Below are 21,514 nucleotides of genomic sequence, written 5' to 3'. Positions count from 1 at the left end.
GGCTTGGTCAGGCCCAGCTGCTGCAGACTTGTGCTACCCTATGGCCCTCCAGCTGTTGCCGGGCAACAACTCCCGCCACCTGCTCATCACTGACCCAAGTGCCAGGGGCTGATGGGAATGGGAGTCTAATAACAGCTGGGGGGGGGCTCAAGTTCCCCCACTCTTCTGCTAATGTAAACGAATGCCTGGAAGAAGCAGAAATTACCAGCTATACCACTAGTAGTAAATCTAGACAAACAAATGAAGGATGTTTATGAAAGGAGGGTATAAGAGAACAAACATTTCATAGGAACGCTAAACACAAGAAAAACTAAAATTATAAAAAGGACTTTTTTTTAAGCAACAACCCAAAAATCGGAGTGATTTAACTGTACAATGAAAGAACTGCAGGAAGGCTGAAGACACACATACCATACAGCGAGCTCAATGTTCTCAGATCCCCATTTTTATATAGTATCTGCCAATATAGTATCAGGGAACCAATTGCTGATAAGACAGCCTTTTCCCTTCCCTGCTCACTTACCCACACAGTATTGTATCTAATACAAGTCCTACTTTCTGAGTAGATTCACTGAGATTAATAGACCTAAGTTAACCATGTACATTAATTTCATTTGAGTGGGACTCTCATTGGACACAACCCAGTATCACTGAGGCCTTGTTGGTTGTGTTGCTGTTGGAGGCTGCCTGGTTGGCGCTGACCCATGGCAGGGCTCTTTCGGTGGTGGCTCCCCTGTTGTGGAATTCCCTCGCTAGTGAGGCACACCTGTTTTCATCGCTATTAACTTGAATTTGAAACTCCTGTTTACTCAGGAGTTGGGTGCCTGAAGAACAGTCTTCCTGGCAAGTTGGGCAGAAGTATGTCTTTAATCACAACTCCTTTTAGAATGTTTTGAATTGTAATTTGTGTGTGTTTTAATATTGTTTCAAAACAGTTTCCTTTTTAAAAAATTTTTAAAAAATTGTGTATCTGTTGCTGCCCTGGGCTCATTGCGGAGAAACAGCGGGATATTCAATAAATAATAAATAAATAAATCACCGCCTCCTCCCCTGGCTTTGAAACAAAGGAACCTATGCCCAGGGGGCTGTGGTGGAAACTGCGCAAGCATGCCATTGTGTGTGGGGTGTGTGTGCTTTGTTTCTGAGCCAAAGAAATGACGGCAACAGCAGCGACTGGCAGGGCGAGAGCTCCATGTTTGAGGGAGCCTTCAGCCAAGTGCCATTTAGGGCTCACCTGGCCTTGGGCTGTGGCAGCAGCAGTCGCACTCGGCTCCGCGGTGGGCAGCTGCCAATTCCATTTCCCACACTGCCCCTGGTGTTGCGCTGCTTTGGGGCACTATGGGAAAACAAAATGGCCGCCTCCTGACACTGACTGGATTAGCAGTTTAAAAAGGGGGATTAGGGACAGGCATTAGTGAGAAGCCCTGCCAGTGAGCTAAGGGCCCTGACAGCTGCGCATGGGTGCTGTTTTCTGGTGCCATGCATTGACAGACCTATCCAACTTTTGATTTGCTGGTATGGTAGAGGTAGAAAGGGCTGACATACATCCAAGTTTTGAATTTGCAAAACATCTGGGCGAAGCCAGATGTATGGCAAGTAGGGCGATTCTTTTTTTTTTAATGCCTTAAAGATCCAAAAAGCCCCAAAACTTTATTTTTTGGGGAAGATGTCCCCCCCAAAGCTCAACAGCTGCCCCCCCCCAAAATAAAAAGGCTCAACAACTTTGCCAGGATTTTCACTTTTAGGAATATGGCAACCCTAGAGGTAGATCCACAGCATATCCACAGTGCAGAGGACTCCCTCTCTATAAATATACATGTGTGTGTGTGTAAATATTATGTGTGTCTTAAGTTCAAACAACTCTTCTCAAGTTGTTTGCTGTTGCTGTTTGAGGGTCCTGGCTTCCCACCAGATTGCAGGGCTTCCAAAGGCGTTACATAAACCGATTGCTGAATACCTTTCACAGATCCTCTGTGAATCTATTATTAATACAACACAACACAACAGTGCACTGAAATCCTATTGGCCCTGTGGTGCAGCCAAACCTCTTTTTTATAATCTCTTTGAAATGAAGCATGGTAGATAGCGCTCTGTGTTCAAAACCCCACAGGGCAGAGGGTTGAGTCTTATCGAATTGGTTCCACCATATCTGAGGCAAAGTGAAAAGTCAGTCAGTAGCTGTTCTGAATTTGGCTCATTGTCATTCCAGCTTCTTAGGTACACAACCCTCCATTTCCAGAAGCTCAGGCCAGCCGTCATACTTGTTTGTCTCCTTATCATTTTTCAAGTGCTGTGGAAAGTAAAACGGAGAGAGACCGTCAACTATATGCAATGAGTTTGGTGCATAAGAGGTCCCCCTTTATGCTTTTTGCATATGATTGTCAACTGCTGGAGAGCCGCACACATGGCTATGCCTTATATACTGAATCAAACCATTGGTCTGTCAACCTCCATACAGTGGTACCTTGGGTTTACGAAATTAATCTGTTCCGGAAGTCCGTTCTTAAACCAAAGCGTTTTTAAACCAAGGTGTGCTTTCCCGTAGCAGCGGGGGACTCAATTTACAAATGGAACAGATTTCAACAGGAAGCGAAACATGTTCTTATTCCAAGGCAAAGTTCACAAACCAAAACACCTGCTTCCGGGTTTGCAGTGTTCTTAATCCAAGCTGTTCATAAACTAAGCTGTTCTTAAACCACCAAGGTACCACTGTATTTTGTTTCTACTCTCACTGGCAGAGCAGGTCTTTCCCATTCCTGCTTCCCAAAAAGATCCTTTAACTCAGGGGTTCCCAAACTAAGGCCCGGTGGCCGGATGCGGCCCAATCACCTTCTAAATCCGGCCCGCGGACGGTCCGGGAATCAGCATGTTTTTACATGAGTAGAATGTGTCCTTTTATTTAAATCTCTGGGTTATTTGTGGGGCATAGGAATTCGTTCATATTCTTCCCCCCAAAATATAGTCCGGCCCCCCACAAGGTCTGAGGGACAGTGGACCGGCCCCCTGCTGCAAAAGTTTGCTGACCCCTGCTTAACTGGAGATTTTGAGGGTTAAACCTGGGACTTTCTGCATGCAAGGCACATGTGGTAAGTCCTCTCCCGTCCAACCCTTTCAGGGCGCTTCCAAGCTGCTGTTTGTGCAATTTTGCATTAATCTAGGAATACGGGAAATAGAACCTGCAAAAGTGAGGTGCAAAGTTGTGTAGGCTTTGTGCAACAGACTTGTGTTCTTGCAGTGACCCTCCCCAGCCTGCACTAAACTACCGCCTGAGGCAGTCTGCCCAACTGCCCAAGTGTTCATACCATTAAGGAAGCTTATCCTAATGTATTGCCAAAGCCTTTATCCCAGTAATTTCCACCCTAACTTAAGAGAAAAGGAGTAGCATTTGGCCACCAATTCTCCCTGTAGGCTCCGTCCTTCATATCAACTATATTTTTCTTTGCATCACAAGTTGACTTGTGACTAAGTACTGTATAGGCAAATCTCAGTTTCTTGTTTTTCCAAACTTAAATTCAGCCCTTCACATCTCTGCATCCAGTTGTTGTTGTTGTTGTTGTTGTTGTTGTTGTTGTTGTTGTTGTTGTTGTTGTTGTTGTTATTATTATTATTATTATTATTAAGAAATCCTCATGAAATTTCACCAGCATTTAGTGCTAATTTCTCCTAATAAACACTTTTTTTGGGGGGGTATGTAGTCTTAATATATAATATGATTGTTCAGAATATGATGCATCTTTGTATGTTATTTTCAGAAACATTTTCATGTACCCTTTCCCTGAAATACATGCATTTCTGTAGGCTTTTTTTTAAAATAAAAATTGGAGAGCTGCAATGCAAAATTCGGAGAAGGGCGAATTTTGAAGGATAACTGTGTTTCAGTTTACATATAGGTTTGAGAAGTGTAAATTAGTTAGTTTCTCATAAAAATGCAAACAAAATCAAATTTCTGCCCTATACCTACTTACTGTATCCTAGAACAGTTTTTAACTGTGCCAGGATACAGCAAGGATGACATATGGCAGAACAGGAATGAAGACTAAATACTTGTATTATTACCCGAGCGTGTAAATACAGAATGATTTGCCCATTTGAGTGTATGGAATATGAAGGAGGGTGGTTCAGAACAACTTCTGCTTCAGAATAAATGGCTGCCATGCTACCTGTCCAAAATGCAGCACCTCAGAGGAGCATCAATGAGAAGGTGCCAAATGGACGCATCTCTCTCACTAGGTTACCTCTCGAGCAGCTGACCCAATCTGCTCTGCAAATAGCTTATGTTTAGATTGGTGCAGTGGACGTGCAGGTTATAACAGGCATCCCCAAACTTCGGCCCTCCAGATGTTTTGGACTACAATTCCCATCATCCCTGACCACTTGTCCTCTTAGCTAGGGATCATGGGAGTTGTAGGCCAAAATATCTGGAGGGCCACAGTTTGGGGATGCCTGGGTTATAATGACCACTACAGTGGTACCTTGGTTCTCGAACGCCTTGGTACTCAAACAACTTGGAACCTAAACACTGCAAACCCGGAAGTAAATGTTCCGGTTTGCAAACTTTTTCTGGAAGCCGAATGTGCTCCGTTTTGAGTGTTACGCTTCCGATTTGAGTGTTACGCTGAGGTCTGTCAATTTTTGCTATTTATTTTGCGGGTTGTTTTTTTTTTTTTGCGCCTCTTTTTGTTTTGTTTTTGTGACTGTGTGGAAGAAGCCAGTTCAGCTACCGATTGATTGATTGTTTGACTGCAGTACATTGTTTATTACTTTCATTTTATGGATCAATGGTCTCGTTAGATACAGTGGAACCTTGGTTTACAAACGCGATCCGTTCCACGGGGGTGTTCGTAAACGGAGGCATTCGCTCCCTGAAGGCACGCTTCTGCGCAAAGAGCCGATAGAGCGCTTCTGCGCAGATCGCGTCTGCGCATCTGATGCCGCGGAACCCGGATTTAAACACTTCTGGGTCCGCAGCGTTTGTAAACGGGACTGTTTGTAAACGGGACTGTTTGTAAACCAAGGTACCACTGTAGTAAAATTCATGTTAAATTGCTGTTTTAGGGGTTGTTTTTAAAAGCCTGGAATGGATTAATCCGTTTTGCATTACTTTCTATGGGAAATTGCGCCTTGGTTTTGGAACGCTTTGGTTTTGGAACGGATTAAGTTTGAGAACCAAGGTACCACTGTATGAGGAAGCACACCTCATAGTTGTGCATCTATTACTTAGGGACAAGTGTACTCGTTAGGGCTGCGCACTGGGATTTGGCTGAGGCCAGAGCCAAGTGGCGCATGTTTGGAGGAACTCAAGAATTGGACGAGCCAGGGAAAGACAGCCCGAGATTGGGTTGGATGGGCCAGATTGATCTGCTGCTGTCAGGGGGCGGGGTGTCAGGCAGGAAGGAGAGGCAGGCAAACTATGGGAAAACATGTGGCCATCAGGAGAAGGAAGGAGCCCACGGCCTGTATGGTGCAGGTTGCTTACCTGCAGACAGGCCACTTGCAAAGGAGCAGGATTGTCGTGAGAGAAGGAAGGCTCACAAATTTCTGCTTAATAAACCAATCCCTAAAAGATAAATTTACAGGTGAAACTCGGAAAATTAGAATATCGTCGAAAAGTGCATTTATTTCAGTAATGCAACTTAAAAGGTGAAACCAATATAGGAGATAGATGCATGACATGCAAAGCAATATATGTCAAGGATATATTTGTTGTAATTGTAATTATTTGTTGTTAGGTGGGTCAATTACAAATGGAATGTAATTAATGAAACGTAATAGCGATGTTTCTTTTTGTATTATTGTAACTACGCATTTATTTTATTACTGTGGAATTTCCAAAAGAAAGCATTTGTAAAAATCAAAAGAAACATAAAAAATAATCAGTTGCATTACTTGAAATAAATGCACTTTTCAACGATATTCTAATTTTCCGAGTTTCACCTGTACAAGCAGTATAATCACAGGTGCCTATTGGGAATTGCAGCCACTGTTCACGAGAAGGTACCTGCTCAAAGGGGCTTTTGTTTTTGAGCCCCTTCCCGCCAAGAAACACCCAGTTGTCTCGAAACGCCAGCTTGGCAGCGTAGCTGCTTCCCAGTTCAGCAAACAACTTCCGTGCTTCATCGTTCAGCCTGGAGAGATGGGGGAATATTTATTCATTCATTATACCTTGCATTCCCTTTAAAATCCCAAAGAGGTGTAAAAAGGGACCCCTGACCATTAGGTCCAGTCGTGACCGACTCTGGGGATGCGGCGCTCATCTCGCATTATTGGCCGAGGGAGCCGGCGTACAGCTTCCAGGTCATGTGGCCAGCATAACAAAGCCGCTTCTGGTGAACCAGAGCAGCACACGGAAACGCCGTTTACCTTCCCGCTGTAGCGGTACCTATTTATCTACTTGCATTTTGACCTGCTTTTGAACTGCTAGGTTGGCAGGAGCTGGGACCGAGCAACGGGAGCTAACCCCGTCACAGGGATTCGAACCGCCGACCTTCTGATCAGCAAGCCCTAGGCTCAGTGGTTTAACCCACCGCGCCACCTGTGTCCCAAAGAGGTGTACAAAGCTTAAAACACCTAAGACTTTTTTTGGGACAAAAAGTGGGGTGGGGGTGGGAAGCAGCAGAAAAATGACTGATCCAGGTGAGATGAAGAGAAACAGGTTAGTGATTTTTCTTAGGCCATCGAATGGCTAGCAGGTGTGGATGTGCAGGGAGATATGGAAACCGGGACCTCCCAATTGAAGAGCTCGACTGGCAGTATAGTAAGTTATACACCAAAGACCCCAGAAATCCAAGCCACACACTTCGGTGGTTCACTCACTTTGATGCTGGGTCATCATAGGAAGCTACGAGCACGATGGTACCTGCGCTGATTGCTTTCAGGAAATCCAAGAGGTGCTGCACATCTAACGGGGAAATCAAAGAGAAATTGTGAGGCTTGCTCTTTTCTTACCCTGCCATCTAGTGGTCTCTCAAGATACACGCAGAACAAGGCGACAACATTGAATAGGTAACACACCAACAAGGACTGCCTATAGAAATGGTGCTTTCTGTCAGGATTCAGTGCAAGCAAACACACACACACACACACACACACACACACACAACCTACTGCAGATTAAAAAAGAGAGAACCCTGTTTTTCAGGGATTCTTCAAGAAAAGGAAGTCCCACACAGAATCATTATCCTTACCATGTTTATATCCCACATTAGGCCCAAGGAGATTGAGCTGGGGCACGTGGTTTTTCTCGCTGCCCCATTTAATGACCCCAAGAACCCTGCAAGGTAGGTTGGGGTGAGAGACCAGGGGTGGCCCAAGAGAACCCAATGAGTTTCATGGCTGAGTGGAGATACGAACTTGTGTCTCCTCATTCCTAGTCCTACATTCTAACCACTATACCATGCTGCCTCCCAAACTTTAATAATATAAATTCTATCTATCTATCTATCTATCTATCTATCTATCTATCTATCTATCTATCTACCTACCTACCTATCTATCTATCATCTATCTGTTATATACCCTATGTCATGCAAAAAGGGTCCTTATGCTATGCTTTGGGACACATCATAGAATCATAGAATCATAGAGTTGGAAGAGACCACAAGGGCCATCCAGTCCAACCCCCTGCCAAGCAGGAAACACCATCAAAGCATTCTTGACATATGCCTGTCAAGCCTCTGCTTAAAGACCTCCAAAGAAGGAGACTCCACCACACTCCTTGGCAGCAAGTTCCACTGTCGAACAGCTCTTACTGTCAGGAAGTTCTTCCTAATGTTTAGGTGGAATCTTCTGCCTGAAAGGAAAATAAAACCTGAAAAGCAGTATCTCCATCTTAAAGAACCCTCCCTGCTTGATGGCAGCAGATATAAAGGCCTTAAGTTGGCCAGGAATGCCACGTTCCAGTGGGATCCAGGTGTCTTTAAGTTTGGTAGTTTCAATGCAGAGAAGGCTAGGTTTTGCTTCCATGGATTCATCAGTCAGTATACACCTTTTTTTGGCATGTTATTTTCACGAGCACCTGCTTTTTACACCCTGGCATATGTGCACATTGCTTGGCTGAAGGACCACATTGCAGAATCCTCAGCAGTGCAACTTTGGAAGAATGGCTGCATTTCGGTGTGCATATTATTTTCCAAAAAGTGCAAACGAGGAAGCTTCACCTCTGAACGCAAACGGAACCTGATTTCTCCCCCTTTCCTATGAGAAAGACACAAATTCTTTCCTTCAGCTCTTCCACCCACATGTTGCCACTCAAAGCTGGTCCGTTCATTCTGCCGGTCAGCACTCTGCAGTCAATATGGCCAACTCTGTGGTTGGCACTGTGGTTGACCTACCTCCAGAATACATGTCAAAGGCAGCCGTCTTGAGAAGCTGTCCACTGCTTCCTAGATATTGGAATGGGAAGAAAACAGCTTTGAAGGTAACATGCTTCTATACACACACGTTGTTCTTCGGATATATTAGAGCAGTGGAATAAATAATAAGATGTTCCCTGGTTTCAATTAATTCAATTGCACTCAAAAGAGAGAGAGAGAGATTTCTGGAACGCAAGCTTTTAAACTGGATTATCCTAGTTATCATATGCAGAAAACATCTAATCCAACCTGCTTCTTGTTGCAAGAAAGCTTCAGCAACCGTGGGTCTTCAGTTGATGTTGGACTACAACACCCATCATCCCTGACCTCTGGCCCCTCTAGCTAGGGCTGATGGGAGTTGTAGTCCAATAACATCTGGGGACCCATGTTTGGGAAAGGCTGGACTACAGCATACCCAATGGACGGCTGTCCAGCCTCTGATGGAAAACTTCCAGTGTGGGAGAGCTCACCACACCTTGAACTCAGAAGCTCACCTGACGGAGCAGAGCCCCAACACTGGCTTCCTGGCAGGTGTGTCACTACTGTTTACCAGAAGGGAGAGGGGTGAGGAGGCAGAGAAATCAGTACAATGCAGATGCACCAGCATCCAGAACGTTCACCAGTGGAACCACCCGGCATTGGCCTCACTGCTTCACCCTCTCCCTCCCGCTAAGCAGCTGAGACACATGTGCCAGGAAGCAAGCATTGTAGTTCTTATGTTCCACCTGGTGAGCCTCTTCTGACCTTGACAGCCCAGGGGTCAGCAAACTTTTTCAGCAGAGGGCCGGTTCACTGTCCCTCAGACCTTGAGGGGGGCCGGACTATATTTTGAAAAAAATTATGAATGAATTCCTATGCCCCACAAATAACCCAGAGATGCATTTTAAATAAAAGGACACATTCTACTCATGTAAAAACATGCTGATTCCCAGACCGCCCACGGGCCGGATTTAGAAGGCGATTGGGCCGCATCTGGCCCCCAGGCCTTAATTTGGGGACCCCTGGCTCAGAGCCTCCACTGCTCAAAGTAACATGTACTACTGTTTGAACTGCTCTTAGCATTAGACGTTCCTCTGAATGTTCACTTTAAAACTTTGGCAGTCACGGCTTCGCCCAAAGAATCCAGGAAACAATGGTTTGCTAAGAATGCTGGGAACCGTAGCTCTGGGTAAACTCAGTGCTCCCATGATTCTTTGGGGGGGGGCGCCGTGTGTTTTAAATGCACGGGTTGCACGCAGGCAATGTCAGTGTGTCAATCTTCAGAGACACTGCTTTACTGTTCTCTCATCCTCCCCTGTTCCCTGTGATATGGGCTATTTTGCAACCTCAAAGCACCAAACAAAGGACCTTCTGTCTCCATTCCAATCTTCCAGAGCAAGTAGTGTTTTATTTTTTTAAGTTTACAGGCTGGTTGACAGCAGGCTTTGACCTTTCTTTGACTACTTGGTGTTTCGTCTTTGTTGCTGTTGTTGCATGGCTTTAATATACTGTTTGTTTGATGTGCTATTGACACACTGTTGTGTTGCTTTATTAAACTGTCAAGAGGACTTGTTGACCTATAATGCATTAAACGGCTCAGGACCGCAATACCTCAAGGACTGCCTCTTTCCATATGAACCTACCTGGACCCTGAGATCATCTTCTGAGGCCCTTCTTTGTGTGCCTCTTCCTCGAGAGGTCCGGAGAGTAGCAGCACAAGAACGGGCCTTCTCTGCAGTGGCTCCGTCTGTGGAATGCTCTCCCCAGGGAAGTTCACCTGGCGCCTTCATTAGACACCATTAGGCACCAGGCAAAAACATTCCTCTTCAACCAGGCCTTTGGTTGATTTGATTGACATCCTATGCCCTTCTAAAATGTGTCTGGGCGGGGGAGTTATTGGGTTGTTGTTTTTATTTCGATCATGTACTTTGTGGTTTTATATTCTGTGATCCGCCCTCAGACCTGCGGGTATAGGGCGGTATATGAATTCAATTAATCATCATCATCACCACCACCATCAATGCTGCATATCAATAAATAAATGATAATCATGCTTGAGATGACTCGCCTGTTAGACTCTGTAACAGGGTTGGGGAAACCTCTGGCCCACGGCCAGACTTAGAATACAGTGGTGCCTCGCTAGACGAATTTAATTCGTCCCGCGAGTCGCTTCGTATAGCGAAAAATTCGTTTTGTGAAGCGGCTCCCATAGGAATGCATTGAAGTGCAGTTTCCCATAGGGTGCCTCGCAAGACGGGGGGAAAATTTGTCTTGCGAGGCACCCTATGGGATGAAAAAAATTCGTCTTGCGAAGCACGCCATAGGAAACTTCGTCTTGCGAGTCTCCATTGAAATCGCAAAACGCTTTCGTTTTGCGAGTTTTTCATCTTGTGAGGCATTTGTCTAGCAAGGTACCACTGTAATAGAATCATAGAAGCACAGAGTTGGAAGGGACTCAAAGAGTAATCTAGTCCAACCCCGGGCAATGCAGGGGGTCTGTATGGGGATCGAACTCATGACCTTGGCGCAATCAGCACCATGCTCTAACCAACTGAGCTAGGCAACTTGGCCCACCATGCCTCCCCATTTGGCCCACCATGCCTTCCCCCCTAAATCATACTCAGCCGCCCCACAACTGATGTCATATGTGGGGAGTCAGGCCTGGGGCACGTACAAATATGGCTACGAAGGAATAGTCAGGAGTTTGACATCCTGCAAGTCTCCCCACTGTTTTAGCAACGGTTTCCGTGCAAACTGCTTGGTGCTCCAGGAGCAGCCTCTCTCACTGCGGTTCCCAAGCGCCCGGAAAGCGTTTTGCAATGGATTTTGAAATGTGGCCGAGGCAATCCACCAGCCCAGTGATTGACAGATGGGTTGTGCCACCCACCTCTCAAGGGCCTACAGGGTGCAGGACAGCATATACCTGCTTGACCACTTCGATTTGCAGAACTGGTGTTGTTAAACACATCACCCAATGCCCCTTCTGCATTTGTAAGAAATCCATCTCTGAGTGTGCCATCACCACATTTTAGAACTCCCTGCCTGTGGACACCAGGCCATTGCTGTATTCTTTCTGGTGCCTGCTTAAAACATTTTTGTTCGGGCAAGTGGCATGTGTTTTATTTCTTTTTAGCGACTGCTGGTTTTAACCATCTTTTGAACGTTTTAAATACCTTTTTCTAAACTGGACTTTTGCTGATAGTTTCCCCATGTTTTATTTTATATTGTTGTAAACCGTTCAGAGGGCTCCTCACCAACACCATCAAGCAGCTTGCACGTTTTGTCAAATAAATAAATACAATAAGGATCTGGTCCACAGGGCAGGGCAGGGCAGGGTTCCCCTGATCTATCCTCTCAGCAGGAGGGCTGCCCCGGGGGTGCTTGACTTGCCAGAAGCAGCCATTGCTAGCCAGGTTCAAGGGGAGCTGTCTGCTGAGACTCAATATATGGATGAACAGGAAAGAAGTCATTATAAGCAGGGCAACCCAGGGCCCCAAAACAATGGTCTAAAACATGGGTAGGCAAACTCAGGCCCGGGGGCCAGATCCAACTCAATCACCTCCTAAATCCAGCCTGCGGACGGTCCAGGAAACAGCGTGTTTTTACATGAGTAAAATGTGTCCTTTTATTTAAAATGCATCTCTGGGTTATTTGTGGGGCATAGGAATTTGTTTTTTCTCTCTCCAAAATATAGTCCGGCCCCCCCACAAGGTCTGAGGGACAGTGGACCGGCCCCCTGCTGAAAAAGGTTGCTGGCCCCTGGTCTAAAACATCCCCCTTTACATTAAAAACATTTGCAGTTGCCTCTTGTGGCCTGCCTGCTGCTTTCTTTGTGCAAAGCGCACAGTGCTCAGTAACACAGAGATGGGTGTTTGTGTGAGTCTGCTGCAGCTGACGAAACACATTTTTCCTTCAGACCTGAACGGTGCCCAGTTCCCATTGCGCCTGCCAGATGCCATGCCATTTTCTCAAGGTCAAAACACTTCTCTTAAAATTTTATGAGAAGAGGGGATGGGCTCAGTTTTATTGCACAATAAAGGAGATGCATGCTTACATCCGTGTTCCAATGCTCGACTTCCACATCAGCCTATATTGGAAAAGGGTGTGTGGAGTGGAGCGTCACTGTGGACCACCCGGATGGAACGCAAACCATTCGCTCCAGAGTGAAACAAGGACAATAGTTTGGACTGATTTATTTTATTTTTTTGCTCCAGGAACTGGGAACTGCAAACAAGAAGAGTTGGCTAGACTGGAGCTTCTTGAAAACCGGTTTCGCACTGAGCCGCCAGACCCAAAAACATGGTTCACCTTCTGGATACCAAGCCCCACCCTACCCCAGAATAGGTCAACTGTCTGTCAGCTGAGCCCGCAGAGATCCCCAGGTACAGTTATAGGCTTTCCCCTATAGCAGGGAAATGCCTGCAGATCAAGCTAAAGTAACATTCAATATTTTCAGCTTTTAAAATATGTGTTCTACCCCTCCCCTCAAAAAAAATGTGTAAAGGAGGGTTCTTCTGAAAAGATGCAAAATGTCATTAAAAAAATAATATTGGGCTAGAGGACAGGATTTCCATGTCAAAAGGCAAGTGGTATAGCATGGGTTGTCAGCACCTGGGGCAGGGAAGCCGCTACCACTGCCCCAGTGCTCCCCACACTAGAGCCAAGCGGGGCCGTGCTGTGCTGCCCACCCACCCGGGGGGGGGGGGGGGAGCCCAGCCAGCCACTGTGGCCCTTGATGGGCAAATGCCCCCCCAAGGCCTACTGAGGTCATCCCTTGCCCATCTCCCTCTGTCTGGGCCCACTCGCCATGGGCCTGTGTTGCTTGCTGCCTTTGCTGGGGCAGGGATTTTTGTGGAAGCCGAAGCCTGTGGGGGGGGAGCCAGGTTGCACCCCCTCATAATTTTGTGCCCAGGGCCCCTGCCCCTCCTGGCCCCTGCTACACTATGCTAGTGTTTCCCAACCTTGTGCCTCCAGATGTTTTTGGACTACAACTCCCATCATCCCTAGCTAGCAAGACCAGTGGTCAGGAATGATGGGAATTGTAGTCCGAAAACAGCTGGAGGCACAAGGTTGGGAAACACTGCACTATGCCATTGCAGAAGGCATGCCTTTTAGATGGGTTGAATCCCTGGGAAATGCCCTGTTTCTTAATGAAGCCCGGACCGCCACAGTTGGTGGATGACCAGTAATTAGTAAACATCCTTGCTTTAAAGCAGGAATAAAGTGCCGGTGGCCCTTTAGATAACACAGGACTACAACTCCCACCATCCCTTGATTGTTGGCTGTGCTGGTTGGGACCAATGGGAGTTGGAATCCGGCAGCGCCAGGATGGTGACACCTAAAGGGTTAGAACCTGCTGCTTTTTGCAGACAGGAAACGGACTCGGTCCTCTTATGACGCTCTAAGAGAGCCAACGTCAAGAAACAGTATCCAGCTACTTGGTGGCTCTGATGTGGAGGCACGTTCAAGCAGGCAGTCCCCCCCATGGTTTGAGAGGTGGTACAGTCCTACCAGGACAGCGCTGTGTGCCATTGCTACATATCAAGTCTGTAGGATCTGAATGTACTTTGCACCACTTCAACACTTATATGGCCTAGGACCCTCGTACCTACGGGACCGCCTCTCCTGGTATGCCCCACGGAGGACCTTACGGTCTACAAATAACAACACCCTGAAGATCCCAAGCCCCAGGGAGATTAGACTGGCCTCGAACAGAGCCAGGGCCTTTTCAGTCGTGGCCCCGGCCTGGTGGAACGCTCTCTCAGAAGAGACCAGGGCCCTGCAAGATTTGACATCTTTTCGCAGGGCCTGCAAGACAGAACTGTTCCGCCAGGCCTTTGGTTAGGGTTCAGTCTGACTCATTTTCTCTTTGTACGAACAAGTACGAAGGAGGTTTCCCAGCCCACTCACAGGTCCTTATATAATATCAGTGGAAATAGTTGGTCCTGGCGAGTATTAACCGCTTTCAATTTTAACTTCAGGATGGCCATTTGTCCAGTCTAATTTTAATTTATTTTAATTAATTTTGGGGTGCATTTTAGTCGATTGTTTGTTTTTATGTATATTGTGTTTTATATGATGTTACTCGCTTTGAGCCCAGCTCCGGCAGGGGAAGGCGGGATATAAATAAAAATTATTATTATTATTATTATTATTATTATTATTATTATTATTATTATTATTGATTCCATCAAAGAATCCTGAGAATTGCAATTGCGTGGAGTGCTTAGCATCATCTGTTAAAGGTCCCTACCACTCCCCTCCCTGCTAAACTACGATTTCCATTTCTGAAGCTTCCCCCCTTAAGGCTGCTGAAAATTGTTAGGAGACCACAGAGCTACATATCCCAGCACCCTTAACAAACTACAATTCCCAGGATTCTGTGGGGGGAAGCTGGAACTGTTAAAGTGGTATAAGAGCACTTTAAATGCATGTGTGGATGTGACCTTCGTGCGGTCACTGCAAAAAGAAACATTTGAAAGGAACCCAAAGAACAGGGGGGGAACTGCGTGAACGGTTGACCCCTAAAAAAATAACAACTCACCATTGACAAGCGCAATGTTCAAACCCCGACCAACGTTATTTTTTATGCTGCTTAACACCCTGAAGAAGAAGAAGAAGAAGAAGAAGAAGAAGAAGAAGAAGAAGAAGAAGAAGAGGAAGAAAGGAAGGGGGAATTAGTCATAGGGCTATACAAAAAGTCCTGCTGGGTTGTATACTCATGGGGGCAGTAGATGGTTGATGGAGAGCCCTGGGTGGGAGGTGCGGAAATGAGAGGCTGGGTGGAGAAAGGAAATATCTCAGGTGAGCTCCTCCCTTCCGTGGGTGGCAAGGCCTAAGAACTACCCTTAATAGAGGACTCTGCCTTCTGTTTGTTCTGTCTGTATTTTTTGTAGCTCTTATCTTTTTGCAGAATGGAAAACTTTAATAAAAAATCTTATTACTGGAAGAAAAGCTCTGCTGCGGACACAAAAGTTGTTGCGCTTTTTTTGGTGTGTGTGGCAAAATTGTTGAGCTTACGTCTGCTGTATTCCGGCTATGCCCAGGAAATTCCGGGCGTATGACAACCCTAGGTCAGGCCAAAGGCCCGTCTGGCTCAGCATCCTGTTCTCACAGTGTCCGTTGCCCATTTTTAAAAAAACACCTGGGATTCCCATTAACTGCCATTCAGACGCATGCTGCCTCTCGCAGTGGGGGCAGAGGTGGTACAGTCCTACAGCCTTCTCTTCCATGAATTTGCCCCATCCTCTTTTAAAGCCATAAACCAGGCACCCCCAAACTTCGGCCCTCCAGATGTTTTGGACTACAATTCCCATCTTCCCCGACCACTGGTCCTGTTAGCTAGGGATCATGGGAGTTGTAGGCAGGGCCGGCGCGTCCATTAAGGCGAACTAGGCAGCTGCCTAGGGCGCCAAAATGGAGGGGGCGCTGGCCAGCCTGCCCGCCGCCCACCTGAAGCCGCTGAGTTCGGCGCCCGTGATGGCCAGGCGCCCTGGCGCCTTGCGCCACCCAGGCCGGGCCTAGGGACGGCCCTGGAGGCGCCCTCTCCGCTCGCTCGCTGGAGCCGGGCCTACCCCTCCAGCAGCTAGCGCGCCGAGATTGGGTTTCCAGAGGAAGCAGGGGAAGGCCGCGCCAGAAACAGGGAAGGCCGCTAGCTGACAAGGTCAAGAGACTGCTTTTTACCCCTTCCCCTCACCAACAACCAAGGAACTCTCTTTTTATTTTTTTCTATTTTCTATTTTCATTTTCATTTATTTCTTTATTTTATTTTTTAATTCCAGTTTTTATTTTTTTCAAAAAAATGTCAACAACTTTGGGAAATGGGGGGGGGGCAGAAGGTGATCTCGCCTAGGGCGCAAAAACCCCTAGCACCGACCCTGGTTCTAGGCCAAAACATCTGGAGGGCCGCAGTTTGGGGATGCCTGCCATAAACCCAGATTGATGGCCAGCACAGGCTACTTCATGAAACATGGAAACATGGTGCGTAATGTGCTGCACCTTTGCACAAAACTTACTTAACGTTGTCGAAGCACATGGAAGGTCCGACGACATTGGCTGCGCCGCTAGTGATTCTGAAGGCGAAACTATTGGCAGGGCAGGGTCTTTGGTTGCCGCATTTATGCTGGACAGTGTGCCCTTCTGACAAGGAAAAAGAAAATCCAGCCTGCAGTTTGCGTCACAGCACTAATATCATCTTTTTTAAAAAACATATTTTTATGTGCATATTTAGCAGAGGAAAGGAAGGGGTGAGGGGATTATGATAAACAAATAAAAAGAAAGAATACTAATAGTCAGGGGGGAAACACCATTAGTTCACATTGTAGACAGAGTAAAGGTAAAGGGACCCTTGACCGTTAGGTCCAGTCGCAGACGACTCTGGGGTTGCGGCGCTCATCTCGCATTATTGGCCGAGGGAGCCGGCGTACAGCTTCCAGGTCATGTAGCCAGCATAACAAAGCCGCTTCTGGCGAACCAGAGCAGTGCACGGAAATGCCGTTTACCTTCCCGCCGGAGCGGTACCTATTTATCTACTTGCACTTTGGCGTGCTTTCGAACTGCTAGGTTGGCAGGAGCTGGGACCACGCAACGGGAGCTCACCCCGTCGTGGGGATTTGAACTGCCGACCGTCCGATTGGCAAGCCCTAGGCTCCATGGTTTAACCCACAGCACCACCCGTAAATGAGTAAATGCATCTGAAGTTAAACATATACCAGTACGTAAATCAATGCAAGTCCTCGATGTCCAGCTAGGCATACACATGAAATTGACATCTATATGGTTATGTACATAGTCTTAAGACAGTTGTATATATTCATCCTTCACCCTGAGTTACAGAGAACTGTTAATAAATATCAGGTTATGCAACGGAATTGAACACAAAGGCAATGTACTCACTGGTTGGCTTCACTCCGCCGCCTGAAGAGATGACAAGGAAACAAAAGCAGAATGAAAAGTCTTGGTTGTCTCATGCAGATATTTACGTATACATGGTAGCAACAAATGTGTGACAAGGAAAGAAAAGCGCCCCCCCCTCTTCCTTGCTGGTTTCCTTGAACATTCAAGTGTACTCATCATGAATTTGGCTTAACCTTGTTCTAGGCCAGGTGTGGGGAAATTTCGGCCCTGGAGGTGTTCTGAACTACAACTCCCATCAGCCCCAGCAAGCATGGCCAATGGCCAGGGATGATGGGAATTGTAGTTCAGTGATATCCTGAGGCTCAAATGTCCCCCCATGTCTGTTCTCGGCCCTTATGTACAATCCTCTGTGGAATTATCTGATGGAAGAAACACCGAAATGAGTGGGGCCAGTGGAAGAGCCACAACCGGCCCCTTTCGTTTTAGCTGGGACCTGGTAGGACCAGGGGCGGCGCATCCCTTTTCACCACCTGAGGTGAGATGGGAAGCTACTGCCCCACCGCCACCCCCCTTACCAGGGTCATACAGTGGTGCCTGCAAAAGCAGTAACACCGACAGCGGGTTCTGGTGACATCTTGTGGAGTGCATAAGATCTTGTGAGATTTCTTGGCCTCATGGACAAGCCTGCTTTGTGTAGGACAGCCTCCACCAACCCAGTACTCAGGCTGGGGCTGCTGGGTAGTGGTGATGCCCGCAAAGACAAAAATCCCACCTGAATTATTTTCTGTGGTTGTTAAAGGAGACAACATAAGTGGACCCTTCGGGTTGTGGCCTGGCAACCCTACCGTGTTTCTCCGAAAATAAGACACCGTCTTTTTATTTATTTTTCCTCAAAAACCCCCACTATTGCTTATTTTCAGGGGATGTCTTATTTTTTCCTCCTTCTCCTGCCACGGCCGGCATTGCTGTTGCACCTATCACTATGTCTTATTTTCAGGGTATGGCTTATATTCCTTGAATGCTTAAAAATCCTGCTATGGCTTATTTTATGGCTATGTCTTATTTTTGGAGAAACAGGGTATGGAGCTATCAGGTGAGGATCTTGTGCCTGCTTCCCATTTTGGGGGTGTGGGAAGCTGCAAGAAGAAGAAGAAGAGTTTGGATTTGATATCCCGCTTTATCACTACCCGAAGGAGTCTCAAAGCGGCTAACATTCTCCTTTCCCTTCCTCCCCCACAACAAACACTCTGTGAGGTGGGTGGGACTGAGAGACTTCAAAGAAGTGTGACTAGCCCAAGGTCACCCAGCAGCTACATGTGGAGGAGCGGGGACGCGAACCCGGCTCCCCAGATTACGAGTCTACTGCTCTTAACCACTACACCATACTGGCCCTCTGGCTGCTCTTTCAGGTGTAAAGGAGGGCCAATGAAAAGGAGGAGGGGGGGGGAAGTGCTCTGGTTACAATCACAACTTACTCACCCAGCCAGCTCCTCAGGCTGACGGATTTCATGCCAGCGCGGTTGAAATAGGTGTTGACAAAAAGCCAAGTTGTTGCCAAGGTGAACAGCACAGCCAGGATTCGCAGCACACCTGAATCAGAAGGGAGATGGGGGGGGGTCAGGTGAAAGGCAGGAGCAGAGCAGGTGGACAGACTGCCAACGGCAAGGGAGAAGGATGAGGCTGGGCACGTTCCTGAGCAAACAAGCGAGAGCCCAACCCCAAGTCTGCATATCAGTCCAGCTTTAAAAGCTGGATGACAGCACAAGTCTTCATAAGATGGTAGTCATTCAGAAGTCGATCAGCTACTCCTGGACCAGCAAGTTCCCACTCTCTGGGTGGGTCTCAGAAGTCGAGTCAATGAACTAAATCAAGGAGCTGCCACTCACAATAAGGAAGAAGCAGGGCTTGCTGGGGCACATTCCTGCCACAGAGGAGGTTTGGTTTAATGAAGGATTTATATTTGCCCATTGTGAAATCATAAAGGGCCCTCTCCCTAACTAGGCAAGAAGTCGCACTTGGTCTGCAACTACAGAGGCAAGAATGTTATTTGCTCAAAAATGGAAAGAAGAAGAAATCCCGCCGAAAGAAGGAATGGATACAGAAACTTATGGAATTCACAGAAATGGTGAAACTTACTGGAAAAATAAGAAATGAAGATAATATTTTTTTAAAAAATAAAATAAAAGAATGGAAATGGTTTATTGAATACTTACAAACAAATTGTAAACAGATAAGAACATTGGCAGGATTACTGTAATAACCTGCAGGATTATAAATGTATACATCTAAAGATGAAGAAATGATTAAAGGTAAAGGGACCCCTGACCATTAGGTCCAGTCGTGACCGACTCTGGGGTTGCGCGCTCATCTCGCATTATTGGCCAAGGGAGCCGGCGTATAGCTTCCAGGTCATGTGGCCAGCATGACAAAGCTGCTTCTGGCAAACCAGAGCAGCACATGGAAACGCCGTTTACCTTCCCGCTGTAGCGGTTCCTATTTATCTACTTGCATTTTGACGTGCTTTTGAACTGCTAGGTTGGCAGGAGCTGGGACCAAGCAACGGGAGCTCACCCTGTCACAGGGATTCGAACCGCCGACCTTCTGATCAGCAAGCCCTAGGATCAGTGGTTTAACCACAGCGCCACCTGGGTCCCAAGTTAATTTGGAATATGCAGAATATATATATATTTTTAAAAACCGCAGAAAGAGGGGGAAGGAAGCCGAGTTTCAAAATCTTAAAATGATTGTAAAATTATTGAAATGTATAAAATTGAAAATCGTAAATATTTTTTTAAAAAGAAATGATAATAATAATAATAATAATAATAATAATAATAATAATAATAATTTATTCCCCACCCATCTGACTGGGTTGCCCCAGCCACTCTGGGCTTCCAACATAATATAAAAACTAAATGCCATGCATATCAGGCATTTAGATCCACCACAACGCCCAGACGATAGTTTGATGGAGATCTGAAGTTTGTAGGAATGGATGGAGCGCTGATCTCCTTGGAGAACAAAATGGTGCCTTGGCTATAAAGGCTGCATTTTCTAGACGGTGGCGGGTTTTGTTTTTGTTTCTGGTCATCTGCACATGTCCCCACGGCTTGATGTAGCTGGCTTTCAACATATTAAGAACATAATAAGAATTTTGCTGGATCAGGCTAAATGCCTATGTAGTCCAGCAATTTATTCTTAAAGCAGCCAACCCAATGCCCATGGAAAACATGCAAGCAGGCCATGAGTGGAACAGTGTTTTCTCCACTTGGGAGTCCCAGCAACAGGTTTAGTGATGGTGTTTCAGAGCCTAATACAAGAGTACTCCTCTCTCCTGTGTTTTCCAGCAACTGATGTTTGGAAGTATTACTGCCTCTGACTATGGGATTGCCTTCCTGGTTATTCTTATGTGCCGTAGAATAATAGAAGCTTAGAGTTGGAAGGGACGCAAGGGTCATCTACTCCAACCCCCTGCAATCTCAGCTCATTTGTCCAATTCTCCTTTAAAGCCATGAAAGTTGTTGACCATCACTACCTCTTGCAGGAGCAGATTCTAGAGCTTATCTATGCACTGCGTGAAGAGAGGCTTTCTTTTGTTGGTTTGTCTGTCCTAAATCTTCCAACATTTGTAGGGTTGCCCCTGGGATGGTGTTACCTGCCCCCTCCCCTCCCCCCCACCCCATTTTCCTTGCTGAACTTTCTGCTATGTCGTACCTGACAACGGGTGAGAAACTGACACCAAGGTGAGGTATATAAGAATATAAAGAAAATGTCCTGAGGGAAAAAAGGGCCTCTTTTCTTACCTGTCACTCTCATCCTTTCGTTCCAGCGTGTAACGAAATATATACAGAAGCTTGTCAAATGTCGCAAGCCAACCTGTTGAAAGCAAAAAAAAAGAGGCCAGTGGTCTTGATTTAACAAGACGTCTTATTGAACGATAAAAATAGCAGCTGTAGAGCAGGGAGAGGGAAAGATTAAGCCACTTTGCATTTTAAAGCACATTCACACAGTTTATACTTCCTCACCCCGTGTGAACCAAACACACACCTAACCCGAAGAAGAAGAAGAAGAAGAAGAAGAAGAAGAAGAAGAAGAAGAAGAAGAGGAGGAGGAGTTTGGATTTGATATCCCGCGTTATCACAACCCGAAGGAGTCTCAAAGCGGCTAACAATCTCCTTTCCCTTCCTCCCCCACAACAAACACTCTGTAAGGTGAGTGAGGCTGAGAGACTTCAGAGAAGTGTGACTAGCCCAAGGTCACCCAGCAGCTGCATGTGGAGGAGCGGAGTCACGAACCCGGTTCACCAGATTACGAGTCTACCGCTCTTA

The 21,514-nt window shown here is 46.5% G+C and overlaps 1 protein-coding gene across 1 annotated transcript in view; it reads right to left on the bottom strand.

Annotated features, from left to right (window-relative positions):
- Positions 1–223: 223 nt before the first annotated feature.
- FAM3D (FAM3 metabolism regulating signaling molecule D) overlaps positions 224–21,514 on the bottom strand; it is a 41,247-nt gene continuing 19,956 nt past the window's right edge. Inside the window, exons 2-10 of the mRNA XM_035106807.3 lie at positions 20,990–21,062; positions 18,666–18,776; positions 17,226–17,246; positions 16,346–16,469; positions 14,875–14,933; positions 8,331–8,381; positions 6,814–6,898; positions 5,999–6,125; positions 224–2,290 (exon numbers count right to left, since the gene is read on the bottom strand). Coding sequence (XP_034962698.3) covers positions 2,201–2,290; positions 5,999–6,125; positions 6,814–6,898; positions 8,331–8,381; positions 14,875–14,933; positions 16,346–16,469; positions 17,226–17,246; positions 18,666–18,776; positions 20,990–21,002 — 681 coding nt within the window. The 5' untranslated portion in view covers positions 21,003–21,062 and the 3' untranslated portion in view covers positions 224–2,200. The remainder of the gene's footprint in view (positions 2,291–5,998; positions 6,126–6,813; positions 6,899–8,330; positions 8,382–14,874; positions 14,934–16,345; positions 16,470–17,225; positions 17,247–18,665; positions 18,777–20,989; positions 21,063–21,514) is intronic.

This window comes from Zootoca vivipara, chromosome 2 (assembly GCF_965207765.1).
Source record: "Zootoca vivipara chromosome 2, rZooViv2.hap1.1, whole genome shotgun sequence".
In the NCBI taxonomy this organism is placed as follows: Eukaryota; Metazoa; Chordata; class Lepidosauria; order Squamata; family Lacertidae; genus Zootoca; species Zootoca vivipara.
The sequence above is the reverse complement of the archived record's forward strand: the minus strand, read 5'-3'. Positions and strand labels throughout refer to the sequence as shown.